The 18,209-nt window shown below is 36.6% G+C and overlaps 3 protein-coding genes across 3 annotated transcripts; 1 reads left to right on the top strand and 2 right to left on the bottom strand.

Annotated features, from left to right (window-relative positions):
* Positions 1-2,029: 2,029 nt before the first annotated feature.
* On the top strand, positions 2,030-6,100 carry LOC141672290 (AMSH-like ubiquitin thioesterase 2). Its single transcript, XM_074478862.1, has 8 exons — positions 2,030-2,166; positions 3,081-3,287; positions 3,442-3,531; positions 4,222-4,284; positions 4,390-4,464; positions 4,925-4,987; positions 5,515-5,567; positions 5,791-6,100. The coding sequence occupies exons 2-8, from the start codon at positions 3,096-3,098 to the stop codon at positions 5,963-5,965; spliced, it is 711 nt and encodes a 236-aa protein (XP_074334963.1). The 5' UTR covers positions 2,030-2,166; positions 3,081-3,095; the 3' UTR covers positions 5,966-6,100.
* A 3,385-nt stretch (positions 6,101-9,485) lies between these two features.
* Positions 9,486-10,322, bottom strand: LOC141712359 (uncharacterized). Its single transcript, XM_074515274.1, has one exon. It carries the CDS (start codon positions 10,320-10,322, stop codon positions 9,486-9,488), a length of 837 nt encoding a protein of 278 aa, XP_074371375.1.
* A 2,264-nt stretch (positions 10,323-12,586) lies between these two features.
* On the bottom strand, positions 12,587-13,458 carry LOC141712350 (uncharacterized). The gene is made up of 2 exons (XM_074515263.1): positions 13,275-13,458; positions 12,587-13,182 (listed from the first exon to the last, which is right to left on the bottom strand). Exons 1-2 carry the CDS (start codon positions 13,456-13,458, stop codon positions 12,587-12,589), a joined length of 780 nt encoding a protein of 259 aa, XP_074371364.1.
* Between the last annotated feature and the right edge of the window lie 4,751 nt (positions 13,459-18,209).

The following is an 18,209-nucleotide window of genomic DNA, read 5'->3' as shown; positions in this document are numbered from 1 at the left end:
ATGGAGAATCTTGGAGATCGGTGCATTCAAAGGGGTGAATACAGCTGAATCTCTATCTCATCGTCGTTCGGCCCCACGATCTGTTTCCTTTCTTCCCTCTTTTATACTGTCCCTTCGGTCACCCTCCGGTCTTGAGCTGTCATACCTCTTGGTTCGCTTCGACCGGTCATCCCTTTGAGAATCTTTATAACCCCCGCTACTTCTCATTTTTATCCGAATATTCTCTCCCCTCACATAGATATCATTGAGGGATTTGGGGGGGGGGGGATCGTAAAGAGATGAGCGAAGCTTTTCACTTTTATAGGGGTCCAACCCTGCCGCAAAGAAGCCCATTTCCTTGACCTTGTCCAGATTTGTGACCATTCCAACTTCCTCCTTGAACCGAGCCAAATAATCTCCAAGTTTCTCGTTCGCCCTCTATCTACAATGGACCAAGGCCTCAGTGTCTTTCGCCTTTCGGCATAGATGTGAATAGTACTTCAGGAACTTTCTCTGCAACTGCTCATACGACCCAATGGACCCGGGTTTGAGGGACTTGTACCATATCGAAGCTGAGCCCTTTAGGTATGTCTTGAATATTTTGCACATCATGATGTCATTATGACCCATCTCAATCATCAACAGCTCGTATTTTTCACAGTGGTCCTCCAGATCGCCCTTTCCATTAAATTCACCCATCTTCGGGAACTACCTTTCATCGCCCGGAGGAGTTCGGTATTGCTCAATCTCTTCAGTCACGATCAGTTCTCAGTCGACCTTCTTGTCACTGAACATGGCCTTTTTACAGATGATTTTACCTGATTCGGGACCCATCAAGTTCTTCGTACGAATCATAAGAAAAGTGTTGCTTCGTTCTCTTTCTCTTGGGGTGAGAATCAGAGTCGGACTCATCTTCTTCGTCCTATATCCCCTGCGCTCTTTCCTTGGCTAGGTGGTGTTTACTGACTCATCGGCCTGCAACCCTTCACGAAGTTCCTTCTCCTGTAGCTCAATTTCTACCCTCTGGAGCTGCAAGGCCTTCAGCCGCAGTGCATCGGCCTCCTTTCATTTCGCCCTGGCCTCCGCCTCTCTTTCGGCTTGATCATCTTTCGCCTTACCCTTCTCCGCGACTAGTTTTTCTGCACGGATCTTGAGAAGCAAATGTTCTTCCTCGGAAGTTAACTTGATGACTCCGTCGGCGTCAACCAAGGAGGCGTTTGTCCCCCGTCATTAAGAGTGAAACCAGTGGTGGTGATTGTTCATGGATTGTGTTCGTCATCCTCTCAGTATCTCATTTATGATTCTTATATTCCCATAGACGGCGCCAATATTAAGCCCAGATTCCTTCGATAAGAACGAATAACTTTCGGCCTGCAAAGAACGTCCTTCGGCTGCTACCTGAAAAGGAAGAGAAGTGAGCCGGATGTAGAGTGGATTTTGGGAATAGCAAGAAAGTAGAGAGAATATTAAAGTATGTGAATAGAATTGTCTTTATCTTACTTTTTTCCAGGTTATTTATACCCAAACTCACCATAAATGCTCGCCCTTTACTTCTGGAGTAAAGACGATGAGTGAAATGGAAGCATTATGATCGGGTAGATCCTAATAGTAGTAGGAGATTGGGCCTTGATGTATAAAATGGTGCGGGCTTTCCGTCCCGAGGCACGCTCGGCCTTCGACCTAATAGTATAGTCGTTTAATGGGCATTCGTTCATTGCGTCTTACTAGGCCCATAGCATATATCATCATTTGATAATAATTTTAAAAACATTTTTTAAAGAATTTTTAACTTATCGCAAAAACTCATTTCGCAACCATTTAACCGAACCTAATATCGATTTAATGAGTTAATAAATTTACCACATTTCTTATCATAAAATTATAATGTGTTTTTCAAAATAATCAAAGAGTGCTAACTGATTTTTAATAAATGTAAAAAAATTAAAAATAAAATAAGTTAAAGAGTAGGATTTCCGTTCTTATCTAACCACAACGAATAATAAATAAATTAAATTAGTAAAAAAAAAAAAATTAAAATTGGAGGCACGGCACTAAACTCAAAAACGCACGAAGTGGCAGATAAACAGTGTAAAAAATAGAAATAGTACCAGGCACCAACAAAAATCAAGAAATAACTCATAACATAAACCCCACTTCATTTCTGCAGCTAACTCTGTGATCAATCAGGTTTTTCACATCCCCTTCTATTAATTTTTGCATATATGTATATATTTGCTTGTATGTATTTCTTTTGTGAAAGTTGTGAACTTTATACAATTTTCTTTATCAAGAACTCAAGATTAAATTGGATGTATATAAAGATTGAATCTTTATTGTATTTACAGAGTTTTGCTTATTCTTTCATTTTAAGAGTTTTGTTTTATTGTAGTTTAAAGATTGAAACTTTACTGTATTATACATATGTACAAAAAAAGTTTGTGTTTAGATACATATGCTTGATTTCCTAGGTGGGTTTCAACTGTCAAGTGCAATCTCTGTATGTTTGGTCTGAAATAGAATTTCAATTTAGGTTGATGAATGATGAGGTGATATTGTGTTTCGTAATTCTGTTTTATTATATTATGTGTTGGTGGTAAAATCTTGATTCTGTTATTGTCTATGGCTAATTTTTAAATTTGAGTAGGATACTGGTAGCTTTGACTATGGTTGTAAAATTGTTCTTTTTTTGAGCCTGTTTGTTCCATGTATCGATAAGCCATAATACAAATGTTATGTTTGTCATTTCAAAAGTGATGGTGGCATGTTAATGGATGTTTAAGCAGACACTAAGTTCGATTTTAAAATCAGTACAAAGCAATAATACACTGAAACTTTAATATCTCAACAAAACATGTACAGTATATAATATAGTATTATAGTCCATTTTTTATATTGTAGTTTTGGTTTTTGTTACTTTCTAAACTGTAGAACAATATTAAATTATTGCTGGCAGCTGATGCATGCCCCTCCGGCTGTGTATGATGTCAGTCCTGTGTATGATGTCGTCCTATTTTTTTGTTAATGTAATTGTTTGTTTCATAAGTTCATTATATTAATTTTCTTCCAGTTCTATATTTTGAACCTCTTTGTTTGCCCCTTAGGCCTTGTCAGTGGCTATGAAAAATTCGAGACTGTTTAGTACGCATGCTGTGACACAGTCTTCCCCTTCTCCCGGGATATCTCACATACACACTGTACGAGATCCTATACAACTCTCACGTATCACAGATGTCAGTGAAGTCCATGGACTTGAAAAATCCTCATGCAGAGAGTCGACAACATCTAGAGTCCTCAAAGATATACATATTGTAAGAACTAAGATATCACATGTATATAAATAAATTGTCTTGATGACTATCTGTAATATTTTCTTTCTCCAAGCCTTTAAACTGATTTTGTAATTCAATTATAAGTCTGTTACTAGTAGAATCCAAATTTGAACCTGTTCATTTGTTTTTGAAGCCTGCACGGCTGATGGAGGATTTTCTTGAACTCGCAAGAGATAATACAAATAAGGATGTGGAGACGTGTGGAGTTCTGGGTGCTTCTCTTGTGAGTTTTACATTTTATAAATTACACAAGCAGGTCTACTTACTGTCATTATTATCTGTGATCATAAGTAATCTCGAGCTTGTTTAAGAGAAGCTTGACCTGGGGATTGCTTTCAGCAATAATAATTACTAATCTTGAGAACCGGTACACATATAATGTAATAGTCATAAGTGGTAAAACTTTCATACCCAATCGTTGTAATGTATACATAAATACTAAATGAAATCTGTAATAGCTTGAGCTTAACAAGAACTATGATTAACTTATATTTACATTAATACCTTCTCCTTCAAATGCTTGAACAAACTCAAACTAGCCCTGGATTAAGAATTTTTGAAGGAGTTTCCCTTACTTTTTGGTGAAGGTATATTGAATGACTTCTGTAGCCCCCCCCTCCTTCCCGAAAACGTATAGTGCACTAGGTAATTTTCCTAGTTGACCTGGTTCTGCAGCTTATTTTGTGCATTAAAACCACACTTAGATGGAGTGCTATCTAGGCGGCCTCTCATAGTACTGCCATAGGTTTACTTGGGAAAAGAAAATTGATGCACTCTATTATCCCATGGTATATTGTTGTTACTGCTGCTACATTCCTCAACTCCAACCTCCAGGCGTAGAAGCAGCTAAATTAACCTGATTATGATAATTCTTTTTTGTGAATCTTATATCTGTATCTTCCTTTATGTCCAGAAAGAAGGAACCTTTTACATTACCACTTTGATAGTACCCAAACAAGAATCTACTTCTAGTTCTGTAAGTGTCTGGTACTCTGTTTCCTTTTAATATAATACTAAATTTTCTGTCCTACTAAGGATTGCTTAATATTTTAAGATCCTGATGTTTCTTTACTTGTTATAGTGTCAGGCTCTTAACGAGGAGGAGATATTTGCCATACAATATGAAGTATCAGATTTTCCTATAGGATGGATTCATGTATGCAGGAAAACAGTTATTTAATATTTCAAAATTTAGTTGGTCTCTCAGTATGCATTGTCTCTATTTTCCAGTTAACTTAAGACATTGTTAAATGCGGCACATCACCTGGAGACTTTATCCTTAAATTTTGGTTTATATCTTTAACCCCACCATAGCATCAGGAGAGTTCATCAAATGTTACTTTACATCATGGAATTCCACAACTTTATTTCGACTTGTACTCATCAACATTGTAATTTGTAACTTTTACCTTTTATGCATTTATAGTAAGCACTTACAATTTTAGAAGCCTTCTTGTTGTGTTTCGTATTTGATATTGAGTGATCGTAAGGATTTGGTTCATTCGTTTACTGAGAAACTGTTCAACTTGTATAGCTGTATGTTACATCTGAGCAGTTGTATTTTGTATTTCTTTTCCCTTCACATAGGTGCTGATGAAACAAATTTCTGATTTCAGACGCATCCTTCCCAGACTTGTTTCATGTCATCAGTAGATTTGCACACCCAATATTCATACCAGGTAAATGATTTTAGTTAATAGTTACATCTCTGCATCTATACAAGTCAAACTAACATAGTGCCATTTCGTCATTGACTATAGAAAATCTCAGTTACACTTTTTTTTTCCTGATGAACACATCAATATGCTCTAAGCATAATGAATTTACTCGATGAAAAATAAAGATAAAAAAGTTCTAAATATATTTAAGAAAGCGATGACGTTGTCTTAAACATCTTTAATGCTTATGTTAATTATTTGGATGGTTTGACTCGTGCTGATTGGTTAATTTTGAACAAAGCAGCGAAATAAGATTTTATTTCTACGCAGATATATTCTACCATACTAATGCAAGTCTTTCAGCTACAACATTTCATGGTAGCCTTAATTTGATATTCGGTTTTTTAATCTGCAAGAAACATCACATTGAGAGAGTATTATACCTTTATGCAATTGTGAAAGATTGTCCTTTTTTTTATCTTCAATTTGCCTCTGACCATACATTTCTTGCATTCTCTTGTAATATGTTTTTTGCACATTGTTTTTAGATGATGGTACCTGAAGCTGTAGCTATTGTCATGGCTCCAACAGATAAATCAAGGTATATTCCTTTTCCCACATCTTTACTGACAACAAACTTTTAAAACGAGGAGCAATCCTCAGACGACAGTTCTTGTTTTTTTTAAAAAAAAAATTTAACCTATGAGAAAGTCTATACAAGGGTACGTGATAGGCAGGCAACAAACTGCAGCGCAAGTCCTCGATTATTTTGTATCTTTTCTCACGTTTAAAAATTATTCATTTTTACGATGGATTTGTCACAGGAGTTACGGGGTCTTCAGACTTACAGATCCCGGTGGCATGAGTATTCTAAAGGATTGCCCGGAGAGGGGATTCCATACGCACAGGGAACTGCCTGATGGGAGTCCAATCTATGAGCATTGTAATAATGTCTATATTAACTCACATCTGAGATTAGAGATCTGTGACTTACGGTAACAGCATTCAATGTTTCTAAAAATGTTCTTTATTGCTTAATATTTGATTTCAAATTGAGATAGATACATTGTCAATAAATGATGGAGTTGGAATTATAATTGATGATCTCAAGATTCAAAAACTGAGATTGATTTATGTTTTCCGAAATCTTAAATCTATGACATATGTTTTGAGGTTTAAGGTTGACTTGGTATTTGTTTCTGCATGCCTGCCTTAGTTAGTCAAGGTCTATATCATGAACACAAGATAATTGAGGATGATATTACCTAATTATTGATCGATAACTAATCTGGAGAGTTTATGCAATTAAACTATTGAACATTAGATTGCGTAATAGGATAAGAATATATGTTTAGATGATGGTATGGTTTCTGATGAAAATGAAATCCTCACTGGACTTGTCCAAAGGTACAGAATTGCAAAATAAATTCTTACTTGAAGTTTTAAAATGTACAAAATCGCAAGATTCAACTACCTCTTAGTTCTTGGTCTAGAGCGATAGCACAATTGTCGACACTCAACATACAAAGTTAATTGAATACTTTTGAATATAACTAATTTTTTGTTGATGCTAGGAATAGTTTATTATTCTGAATCTGGATGCGCGATTGATGAGCATACATTTTCATTCTCCCCCTTCTTATACTCTCTTGCTGTGATCTATAAAATTTCACAATAAAATTGTCATAACTGTTGCTGCGACTCCTATGTGATAGCTCTTGAGATCTCCATAGCTTTGAGAATCCAGTAGAATAGCTCTTTTTAGACAGCTGTGGTGATGTTTTCTCCCACCCGTGATACGGTCCAGATGATGTTCCATAACTGCTTTTGCTTTTATGAAATTTAGTAGTAGGCGATGTTTTGATGAAAACTTTCTCCACCTGAGACTGTGACGGCAGTAGGTTCTCAGAAATAGTATAATATTTATGCGGTAAGAGTAGGTCTTGGTTGAACAATGAAAAATTTGGCCGGATATGAGCGTCTGCAGAAGCAATGTTGTTTGAAATCGGCATTGAACCTGAGCTGTTAATGACAAATGAAAATTCTTCTTCTTTATCATCATTATCACAAGTAACCTCTGTTTGATCACTATCTTCATCTCTTTCTACTACTTCAGAATTTTCGTCTTCCTGGTTACTACTTGATCCGAAGAAATTTAGTTTGGAATGAAAAACTTCCGAAATTTTTGCAGCAATATTAATGTATTCTTTTTCCTCACCTCCACGCAAAAGCAAGCTCTGAGATGAACTTAACTTAAAATTCGCCTCCATGTCTCTTTTATTTGTGTGAGTTTTGATGTAATGGAAGATTGTGCGACAGTGTGAGTGATGCTAATGGATGACTTAGAAACATAAAATGTTTTGTTATATATAGTGGAGCAGAGATGAGGTAAAATAAAGCCATGTGGTGTGATACAATTTTTTTTTTAATGTAAAGGCTTGAATTTAAAGGATTGTTTTGAGGACTAAAATTAAAAATAAATATATGAAGGTGACAGGAAAATCAGGTGTGCACCGTATTTGCACATGTGCTGTAAGAATATTCTATCCAGTCTTTACAAGTCTAGGCTCTAGATGTATTTTACATATGAAATTAAAAAGACCCTACCATATTTCCATAGTTGTTTAAATTTAGATCAACAGTGTGCATTAACTAATTCTTTTTCCCCTGTTTATAAACTGCTTCCCTTGTTGTAAAAATCGGGAATCGGGGAAGATCGGTCGAATTACCGATTTAGGATTAATTAAAAATCGGGGATTATCGGAAGGATTAATCGGAGTAAAAATCGGATGTATTATAATATTATTATAATTATATTAGTTATTTATTAACAAATATATATTTATTATATCATAATTTCTATAATTATTCATTTTTAAATTAATATAGTATTTTAATTTTAATAAATAAATATATATACTGCAATAAAGAAAAATTCGTAAAAATAAATCGGATTTCAAAAATTGAATCGGTCGGATACTTTATAGGGGATTAATCGACGGTTAATCGGGGATTTTTTAAAAATCGGGGATTTTATTTCTGTTTATAATGCCAACCTTACAATATTAAATAAAAAAGTATTTTTTACAGTATGTATGTAGATTATCCAGTTATGTGAGGCAGAGGTGAGCAAACAAAAACCGAAAAATCGAAACCGGACCGAAAAACCGAAAAATCGTACCGAAAAAAACCAAACCGACAAAAACCGAAAAAAACCGTAACCGAACCGAACCGACCGGACGGTTTGGTAACGGTTACGGTTTTATCCTTAAAACCGAACCGAAAAACCGAACCGCTAATATTATTTTAAAATATTTAATATATATTTATTTACTTATCTATTTTATACAAATATGAGTATATGATACTTGCCAAATTTATATAAGAATTTTAAAAACCTTTTGTTGTTGGGCCTGTAGATGGATTATGATAGTCATTTACTTGCACTTGGACTTGTCGATAGTCATTCATATTATAGCTATATTAATTCATCAATACGAATCCCTCATTTAACGATGCTACTTGTTTGTTACATTATACTAAATAATTAATTTTTTTAGATTTATATTAAATAACGTCTATAAATATTCTTAGTATTATATTAAATAATTATTTTTTAAAAAAAAATAAAAACCGAAAAAAACCGAAACCGATAAACGGTTAACCGAACCGAAAATAACCGTTCCGAACGGTTCAGTTACGGTTAATAGCTAGAAACCGAACCGAACCGACATACACGGTTCGGTAACGGTTTTCGGTAAAAACCGAACCGAACCGAACCGTGCACACCCGTAATGTGAGGAAATGGGTCTTCTCGAATCTTTTGACCCCAAAATCTTCATTTGATTTTATTATGCAGCGTGTAGAGATATACAATATTAAAAATGTTACAGACTCAAGTCACGTCAAGATCTGATTCTTTTTCTGGAAGTTGACATTACTATGGATTCATGATCTGTTTTTCTTTTTTATTATTATAGTATTTTAAAGATATAAATAATAAATTTGACGAGTCAATTTTTGCGTAACCTGACCCGATGATCCCAGAGTTGACTTGAATTACAACATCAAACAGCGTGGACATCAGGGCGGAGTTTAGTCTGGTTTGCTTATGAGCTATGCGGCCTCCGTTAATCATCGTTAATCGGCCTCTTACAAATTTAAACCAGAACTTGGAAACTAATCCGAATTTATTGGGATAATTTGTATTAAAATACTTTTGAATCTCTTTACTCGGGTCTCAACACTAACTATTTTGCAAGTAAATCTAATATTTAGTAGCAAAATATTCATGAATATTTTTATTCTACTAATTTTTTTGCCCGTAAATTTAACGTGTATGTACTGAAATGTCCAAATATCAGAATAACTGAATTAGAACTTTCATAAAAATGAAGAAAATGTATTTACATCTTCATTATTAGTAGTATCATACAAAATTAACACAAACAAGCTTCATCGTTTGTGAAAACTCATTCACAATGAAAGAAAGAACAAATAAATGACACAAATAATGCGCTCAATAGGGATGAACATTCTTGCTTAATCCACCACCATTAACACTAGTAAAAAACCCAACAACTTCAGGCTTATAAGGCAAATACGATCTTCTCTTATCGTGTTCCGGATAAATCCCTTTACTCCTTAAATAAACTTCGTGTGCAGATAACTCCGTCGATTTCTTCACCTTCTTTACCACCTTCTTCTCTCCGTTAACTTTAACCTCTGCGGGTTTTTTATGAACCGGTTTATTTAAAAACACGAAAGCGTCATTTCCATCGCTATGGCTCCGGCTTAAATATTCCTTAAATCTCCATAACTTTGAAAAACCGGTTGAATTACTCTTTTTAGAAAGCTCTGGTGATGTTTTCTGATCCCATGCACAGTACGGTCCGCTTGCTATTCCATCAACCGTATCATTGTCGCTGTTATTTTCGCCTTTTTTGCTAGAAGACGATGTTGTTTCCATAAATATTTTGTCTACAGGAGGCTTCGAAACTGATTTGTGATCCGAAGTTTTATAATCTTCGCGTGCTAATAATAAATCACGGTTAAATAGCGGAAAGTGCGGTCGGATCGAAGCGTTTGTGCTGGAATCTGACGTTGAATCTGAGCTGTTGATTACGAATGAAAAATCATCATCTGCATCACTAAGTACTTGAGCTTCATTATGATCTGGCTCTTCTCCTACTTGTTCAGAATCTTCACTTTCGTGATCAGTACTTAACCCTAAGAAAGTAAGCTTAAAATCGAAATCTTCCGAGATTTTCGCTGCGATTTCTGCGAATTCTTTCTCTTCTTCCTCGTGAGAGAAAAACAAGTTTTGTGTAGAGCGGAGTTCTGAATCTGTCTGCATTTCTCCTAATTTCTCTGTGTGTTTTTTCAGCTTGATTTTTTGAGTTTTGAAATGAGGCGATAAATTAAAGTGATAGGAATGAGTTGAAGAAATGGAGAATGTTGATATATATAGGAGAGAGTGTTGTTTAAATAAAGAAATGGTGATGGCGTAATACTATACACTTTAAGTGTACAAGTTTGAATGCATCTCCTACCATAAAAAATAGTAATCGGTATTTTTAAAATGTTTGTTTGCAGGACAAGAAATTGAAAACACGAGGGTGCCAGGAAAGTCAGGTGCCAGACTCACTTTCCGGTTTCCATATTTATATTTGAAATATTATAAATTTGTACAAAAATTTGAATAAAAAAAGTTGTCTTTTAGAAAATCTTGGAAAAAGTTTATGATATTTTTAATTTTCAATTTTTTATATTGTTCACAATAAAGCTCTCTATATTATATCAATTCTCGAAGAAAGGGAAGGGATTAAATCCCGCAGAAAATAAAAGATTTGATATGTAATTTTCTTTCATATTTTTCTAAGTTTTTGAAGCAAGAAAGAAGAAGTGAAGTAAAGATTTGAAGAAATATACAATATAATTATTATTCCCATAATCTTCCTCTTACAGTCATTTCAATTTTGAAAATTAAATTTTATAGTAAAATTGATCCATATTTAATTTACAATTCTATTCTTTTCTTTCTTTTAAAAAATCCCGAAAGCACGTTAAAAAAAATAAACAAAAATAAGTACAAACCTTTTCATTTCTCTCCAAATTTAAACTCAGAATCATAGTATAAATGTTTCGGATCTTAAGTAGGTTCACTTGTTTTTACACATTTTTATGTTTTATTTTATGCTAATTCGATATTTTGGAAAGTCAATGTCAATGAACTGTGTGTGTGGGTGTTTTGAAGCATGAATTATTGTTACATTCACAAGCAAATTATATTGATGGGGTGAGTAAATTGGCCTTCTCGAATCTTCTGACCCGGAAATATTTATTTATTTATGTTGTTAATTTTGTGATGCACGTGTAAATACTATTATTTTAATGCATTAGCAGTTTTTCTATTTATAGAATTGAGTATTTTATATAACCAAATTGTAATATAATGGTTGACGTTTGATCATACGTTCATTGCACGATAATTGAACTCGGATAACACATATAATTTACGTTGTTGATGAGGAGGCTGCTAACTGCTCAGTGCTATTTGATATTTTGATTGGTAATTAAGGTTGTTTAATAATAATGTTAATGTTAATCCCGTGAATGTACTTGCAGGTTATTCAACTCGGTGGGAAACGGGCTCCGAGTTAGATGAATGAACATGACTCGGATATAAGATGACTTTGACTGTTTGACGAGTCAATATTTGCACAAGACGGACCGGATGATCACAGATTTGACTCGAATAATTAGGGAACCGAGTTGTCGGGAAGGTGGTCAGATAATTAGGTTCGAGTATGAACCATGCCTCTCTAACCGAGTAGTGTATGTAATTGCCTCGATATTTGACCATCACGATTCACATGCATGCACGTATCATTTTTTTTGTCAGAATAAGTAGTATTAATGCAGTATTTTACACGTGGTGTGTCGCTAATTTAATATCATTTGTCTTCAATATTTTTATTATGCCACTACTCAATAAGTAAAAAAACCAATAAATTTTATCAAATAATCCTTTGCAACATTTTCACAAATGATAGGTTATAAGCAATCTGGTTAGGGTCCAACCTGAATCTAAGGGGTAACAGACTCAATTGATGGAGCAAGACCCCCCTCACCCAGTGCAATCAAGTGGAGGGACCAAGGCTCAGGGCCAACCTAGGACCTGGATCATCTTCCAGCCAGGATCCAACCCATGACCTTGATCATCTCCCACCCAAGATCCAACCTATGACCTGGATCATCTCCCAGACAGGATCCAACCCATGACCTGGATCACCTACCAGCCATGATCTAACCCGGAACCAAGATCACCCAGACAGGGCCGACCCTATGTATTTGGGTGCCCTAGGCGGGATTCAAAAATGGTGCCCCATATTCATAACCAAAAAATCACAATAAGATATATTCATTGTATAAAAGAAAACTTACTTGAATCTAAAGTAGCAAGTGGATATAATGAATTTCTTGTACGCTAGATATCCAAGTTTTCAACCTCCTGCAATAATCTCCTGCAAGCCACTGATATAGTATCATGAATATAGAACAGTCATCATTACTAGTACACAACAATGTCAAAATAAAGTTATAAAAATGAGTTTACCTTTATTGATTTTGAAACTTTTTTCTAGGCTTTTGAGATGTGAATCTCTCTATGATTTTGCTATAATCTAGAGAACTTGCCAGCTCACTTTCAATAGACAATAAAGCCAATCCATTAAGTCTATCTTGAGACATCGAAGAACGGAGATAAGATTTGATCAGTTTCAATCTAGAAAATGTCCTTTCCGCCTCTACCACTGTAACAGGAATGGTCACAACGATTCTATAAGCTATCCAAGCATTTGGATAATTTATTTGTCTTGAACTAGAACTTAAATAATTAAGCACATCTATTGCCTTTGTTATCTCATCGGGTATTACCGTTCGAAGCACTAGTAACTCGTTAAACAACTCTGCGCCAACAATATCATATCGCATATCATGTCTAAGAAATCCCTCAAGCTTCATGCAACAAGATTTTAACCCCTCATCATCACCAGATAAATGCTTCTTCAGGTTAAATAAAAACCCAAATTTTTCCTTATAATCTTGAAACTGTTTAAACCGTTCTTTGAGTTGAAAAGCACCTTGATCAACAATATACAAGAAATAATACCATCTGAATTTTTGTTCAGCACTCAAGTTCTGATCATCATCAGCTGCAGTAACCCCAAGATCATCAAAATAAACAAGCCTACGAATTTTTCGCTTTTCAGGAAACACAGGCTCCACATCCAACTCCAAAGCTAACTCTTGTTCAATCTTATCAATGTTTCATTTTTCTCCATCCGCACTTCTAACTCAATCCAAGCACTCATATTTACTAGATGACCATTACTGCTTTCATGAGATCTTAACTTAGCAGCAAGATTGTGCCAATCATCAATTCCATCTTCTGCAAAATTTGTCTTGGCCACATCATGTTTAAATAACATACAACAAAAACAGAAGACTTTGTTTGTTGAGAGTGAATAAACAAGCCACTTCCTATCTTGTTTGTCTCCATTAGGTAGAATCTGAGTGTAATGCACCGAAGAAAAATGTCTATTTCTTGAATCTTTTGGAAAATGTTCTAAAATTATTCTGATAGGTCCTTTTCTTACCAATGAATCTCGTAGCCACTGATCAATTTTCTTCCACGTACCAGGATCATAATTGATACTAACATCTGAAATTTCTTTCTCAGTCTCTTCTACATTATTCTCGACAAGCCCATCTTTTAAATTTTGAGTTTCTGGCTCCTCAGTTTCAGTCTCCTGCTCAAATTCAGTATATGTAGCTTCATTCTCAGATTCTTTTCTAATATCTGTATTCTCAATAGGAACCCCAATATCACCACTATTAGTTGTTTTTTCCCCAAAAAACTTGTCAAGAGAGCCCATTTGCAATTTCTCTCCTTCTGCCGCTTTCAATTTCTTTTGCCTTTTTTGATGCCCCGATAACTGGTTACGCTTCATTTTCAAATTATCTAGTCATCAAACAAAATAATGCAATTAATTTTAGTCACCAATCCCAAATCAGTAAATCACAAAAGACATACTACTTTTTACAAAAACAAATCTCAATTATTCTCTAATTATTCACATCAAATCCTTAAATTGAAAAATAATAATAAACAAATAGTAAATTACAATATTATTAAAAAAGTAATTAGAATAGAAATCTTTAAACCATACCTGTGTTATAATTGCTGAATTGCAAAGCACAAATGATCCGATCTTCACGATGAGTCGATGACTTTCAGTGTTTTGATAATTGATATTCAGAATGAACAGAGAACAATCTGTGTTCTGTATTTTATTCGGTAGCTAAGCAGAGGGAAGGATAGGGTTTTGTACTTTTGTTATATGACTTCATCTGGCCATCTGGGGTAATGGGTATAGACGCGCATAGTCCAAAAACTCAATTTCTCCAAACCTTTCACATTTTTACTTTGTTTTGTTTATTAAATAAATTTATTAATTATATTTTTAAAGTAAATTAAAGTAAATTATATTTTAATTTTAAAATAAAGTTATCACAAAGATAATAATATATTTTAAAATTTTAATATATCCCCCAATCACATATATGTTAATATATTCTAATTAAAAGTTGTATTTTAAAATATAAAAAATAAAAAAAATAAATAATAAAAAAAAATAAATACACCTATATACATATGTTATTGAAATATTTTGGTGCCCCTGTGCGCGGTGGTGCCCTAGGCGGCCGCCTTGGTCACCTTACCTAAGGGCCGGCCCTGCACCCAGATAGGGCAGACCCGAGGGGGTCCCAGCAAGCACATGCACACTCCACAACCCGCCAAGAAAGGATACGTGGGCACGTGACGATGTTAACTATCAACAACTAACATATCAGACAAACACGGCGCGTGTCAGAGTACCGTTAGGACACCCTGAAGGTGGTCCTCGCCTGGACACGTGTATGCAATCCACCCAAGCCAGGTGTAGGCCTCCAGCAACCAACGACCCTGATCTAGAGGTACCAACCCCTAAACCCTACATTTGGGCTATATATACCCCCAAAGATGAAGGGTTTAGGGGTTATACACATTTTTAAGCACACACACTCTCATATATACACACAGCCACCCTTGTCCTCTCTACTCTATCTCTATCTTCCCCAACCAGACTCTTATTCTTATACCAGAGGTGTCGCGGGGACAAAATCACCCTCCGGTGTTGTTTTGTAGATACCCAACAGCAGCTATACCCCGCTCTCAAAAGGAAGGTCCAGGCACGGCATCGGAAGGAGCCACCCCGCTCACCGGAATTATCATTTGGCGCTAGAAGGAGGGGGCTCCATCCTTGGATCTCGGTGCCCCTAGATTCACCTTCATCAGCAAACTCCTAAGAAAGTCCAAATCGTAAACCTGTAAGAACACAAGCAACCATACCCTTTCTTGAATATGAATGTTGTTCATTTAAGCCAAGTTTGTGTGAGCTCATTATGTTAGGCCACGTTTGTGTGAGCCCGTTCTCGTTTGTTAGTTTTGATTGTTTAGGGTTTGATAGTTTTGATAGTTTTAAAACCCAGATCTACTTTAGTTTGCATACTGTCTTTGTGTTCTAGAGCCTGCTGTTCTTGTTCAGTAATATTGTTAGCAAAACCCAAAAAGTTTGTTTGGTGTTATTCTAATTTTTTTTTGCTATCTTCAAAAAAGCAACCTTAGATCCACATTTTTAGCCTCAAATCTTGGTCAGTTGTTTGTACACTTGTGGTACTGGCAAGAGCAGGAAATAGTACGGTTGGTAGGCCCTCCGCCAGTACCCAGGTCCAGGATCAGGACCACTCTCAGACTCAAGAACCTGCGGGAGACCGATAGACCCTCCAGGAGCAACCATTGACACAGCATACCCTGGTCCTGGAAAGGATAGTAACACCCCGGGATGCCAGAAACGTCATCGACCTCAGTCAGTATAAGTATACTAATGTTCCAGTGGCAGAGGGGCATATCGCCAACTTGACAAGCCATGAACTGGCTGAAGCAATCAGTCTCTACAGAGATGAACAAGCCCGGTCTCAGATAGAATATGAGCAAGAGGATGATCAAAAAGAGTCCGGGGACTCTCAACAATCTAGAAGATCTGTCTTCGACCGAATCGGAGCTAAGGCAAAAAAGAATCAAAAAGAGCCTAGTAAGAAGGAGACAGAAGCAACCAGGAAGAAAAAGTTGGAAGAAATGAGGGAACAAATAAGAAGAGAAGAAGAAGCAAAGCTTGAGTTAAAGATTCAGAAAAGAATGCACCAGGAAGAGGAGAGGCTCCTAGCTCAGACCAAAGGCAAAAGGGCCCGGAGGGACCCCACCCCCAAAGTCATTTCTGATGATGATGAGGAGGGCCGGAAGGATCTGAAAGATATGATTTATGAGCTCCAACGAAAGATGGAAATAGATTCTGGATTAGAAGTTGGGGAGACTCTGACACCCTTCAGCCACTCCCTAGAAGCCATCCCTCGATAGAAAAATCTCAAACATTACAACTTTGATTCTTTTGATGGGCTGGGGCGCCGGAGGAGCACCTAAATTATTTCGAACAAATAGCCCAAATATATTACTACAACGACTTGACAAAATCCAGGTTCTTCGCCTCGACCCTCAAAGGGGGGCTCAAAGATGGTTCAACAGGATCCGCTCACGAAGCATCCACTCCTGGAAAGAGTTCAGGGGAGCCTTCCTTAGAAGATTCAGAGCCAATAAGACACATGAAATGCACATGTGTCACCTGGAAACAATCCGCCAATACGACAATGAAGCACTCTCAACCTATATGCGGAGATTCCAGGAAGCAATCAACAAAGTCTCGAATCTTGATGAGCGGGAGGCTCTGAGCATATTTCGAAGGAACCTGGATCCGGAACACAATGAGAGGTACATTATAGAGTTGATAAACAAAGAGCCACAAAGCCTAGCTGCTGCCTACTCTATGGCATCCAGATTCATAAAGGAAACAGACGTCCTCCAAGCAATGAGAATGACCCGGAATGGAGGATCCATGAACAAAACCCCTGATGACCGATAAAAAGGGGGTTACCATCAGGAAACGAAGTTCAATCAAAGCCAACAAGTCCAACAGACTAATGTGGTGCAAAATACTCCAATCTTTCAAAGACTGGGTCCTAAGACAGAATCTAAAAGCGACCCTGGTCCACCTAGGCAAGCTAGAGAGCCTAAGCAAGAGCCAAACTAGACACCACTGAACAGGACCCGGGAAGAGATACTAAAGGAGATCAAGGGAAAACCATTCTATTACCCATAAAAGCCCATGCAGACTCCCCAGAGAGCAGGCCTTACCACAGACAATGCGACTATCATGAAACCCATGGGCACAAAACTGAAAATTGTCTCTCTCTCAAATATTTTTATGAAGACCAAGTCAAGAAGGGTAACTTGAATCAGTACATCTCCCGGGATACAAATCAGAAGGAAGACAGACCAAGGAGAGGAAATAATGTAGTGAATGTGGTTCTAGGGGGGGTCCCACTATCCCCTAGGAGCCCAGGCTCAGGAGATGAAGTATTCTCCATCCAATCCTACCCGGAGATGGTAATCTCATTCAACAGCAAGGATTATGAAGGGGTCAACCCGAATCACAATGAAGCTTTGGTGGTAACACTTGATATTTTTGATAATGAGGTAAGGAGAATGCTGATAGACAACGGCTCTTCAGTAAATATACTATTCAAGCATACTGTGGACCGAATGAAGCTAGGGAGCGTGCACTCAAATGAATGTCGAGAGGACCCTCTCTATGGGTTCGGGAATAACTTGGTCCCGATCCAGGTAACCTTATACTTGTTAGTGATATTTGGATCGGCCCCAAACCAAGTCACCCAAGTCATAAAATTCTACGTGATCAACACTCCCCCATCCTACAACGGAATAATTGGACGCTCAGCTCTGACCAGGATACAAGCAATAACCTCCATATAACACTTGAAAATCAAATTCCCAACTCCAACGGGGATAAGAGAAATTAAGGGAGACTATGAGGTCGTTGAAAGATGCTATAGCCAGGCCCTGGTCATGGCTGAAACTCATCAAGATAATAAGAGGAAAGCCGTAGTCCTTCGCAAACAGCAAAACATTAAGAAACATCGCCCCCACTCGAGGGATGATACGAGAAAAGAAGTCCAGATTATAGAATCCACCCCAGATCCAAAAGCAACCAAGCCAAGCTCGAAA

This window comes from Apium graveolens, chromosome 1 (genome assembly GCF_009905375.1).
Source record: "Apium graveolens cultivar Ventura chromosome 1, ASM990537v1, whole genome shotgun sequence".
NCBI lineage: Eukaryota > Viridiplantae > Streptophyta > Magnoliopsida > Apiales > Apiaceae > Apium > Apium graveolens.
Note: the sequence above shows the minus strand (reverse complement) of the source record. Positions and strands in the feature narration are given on the sequence as shown.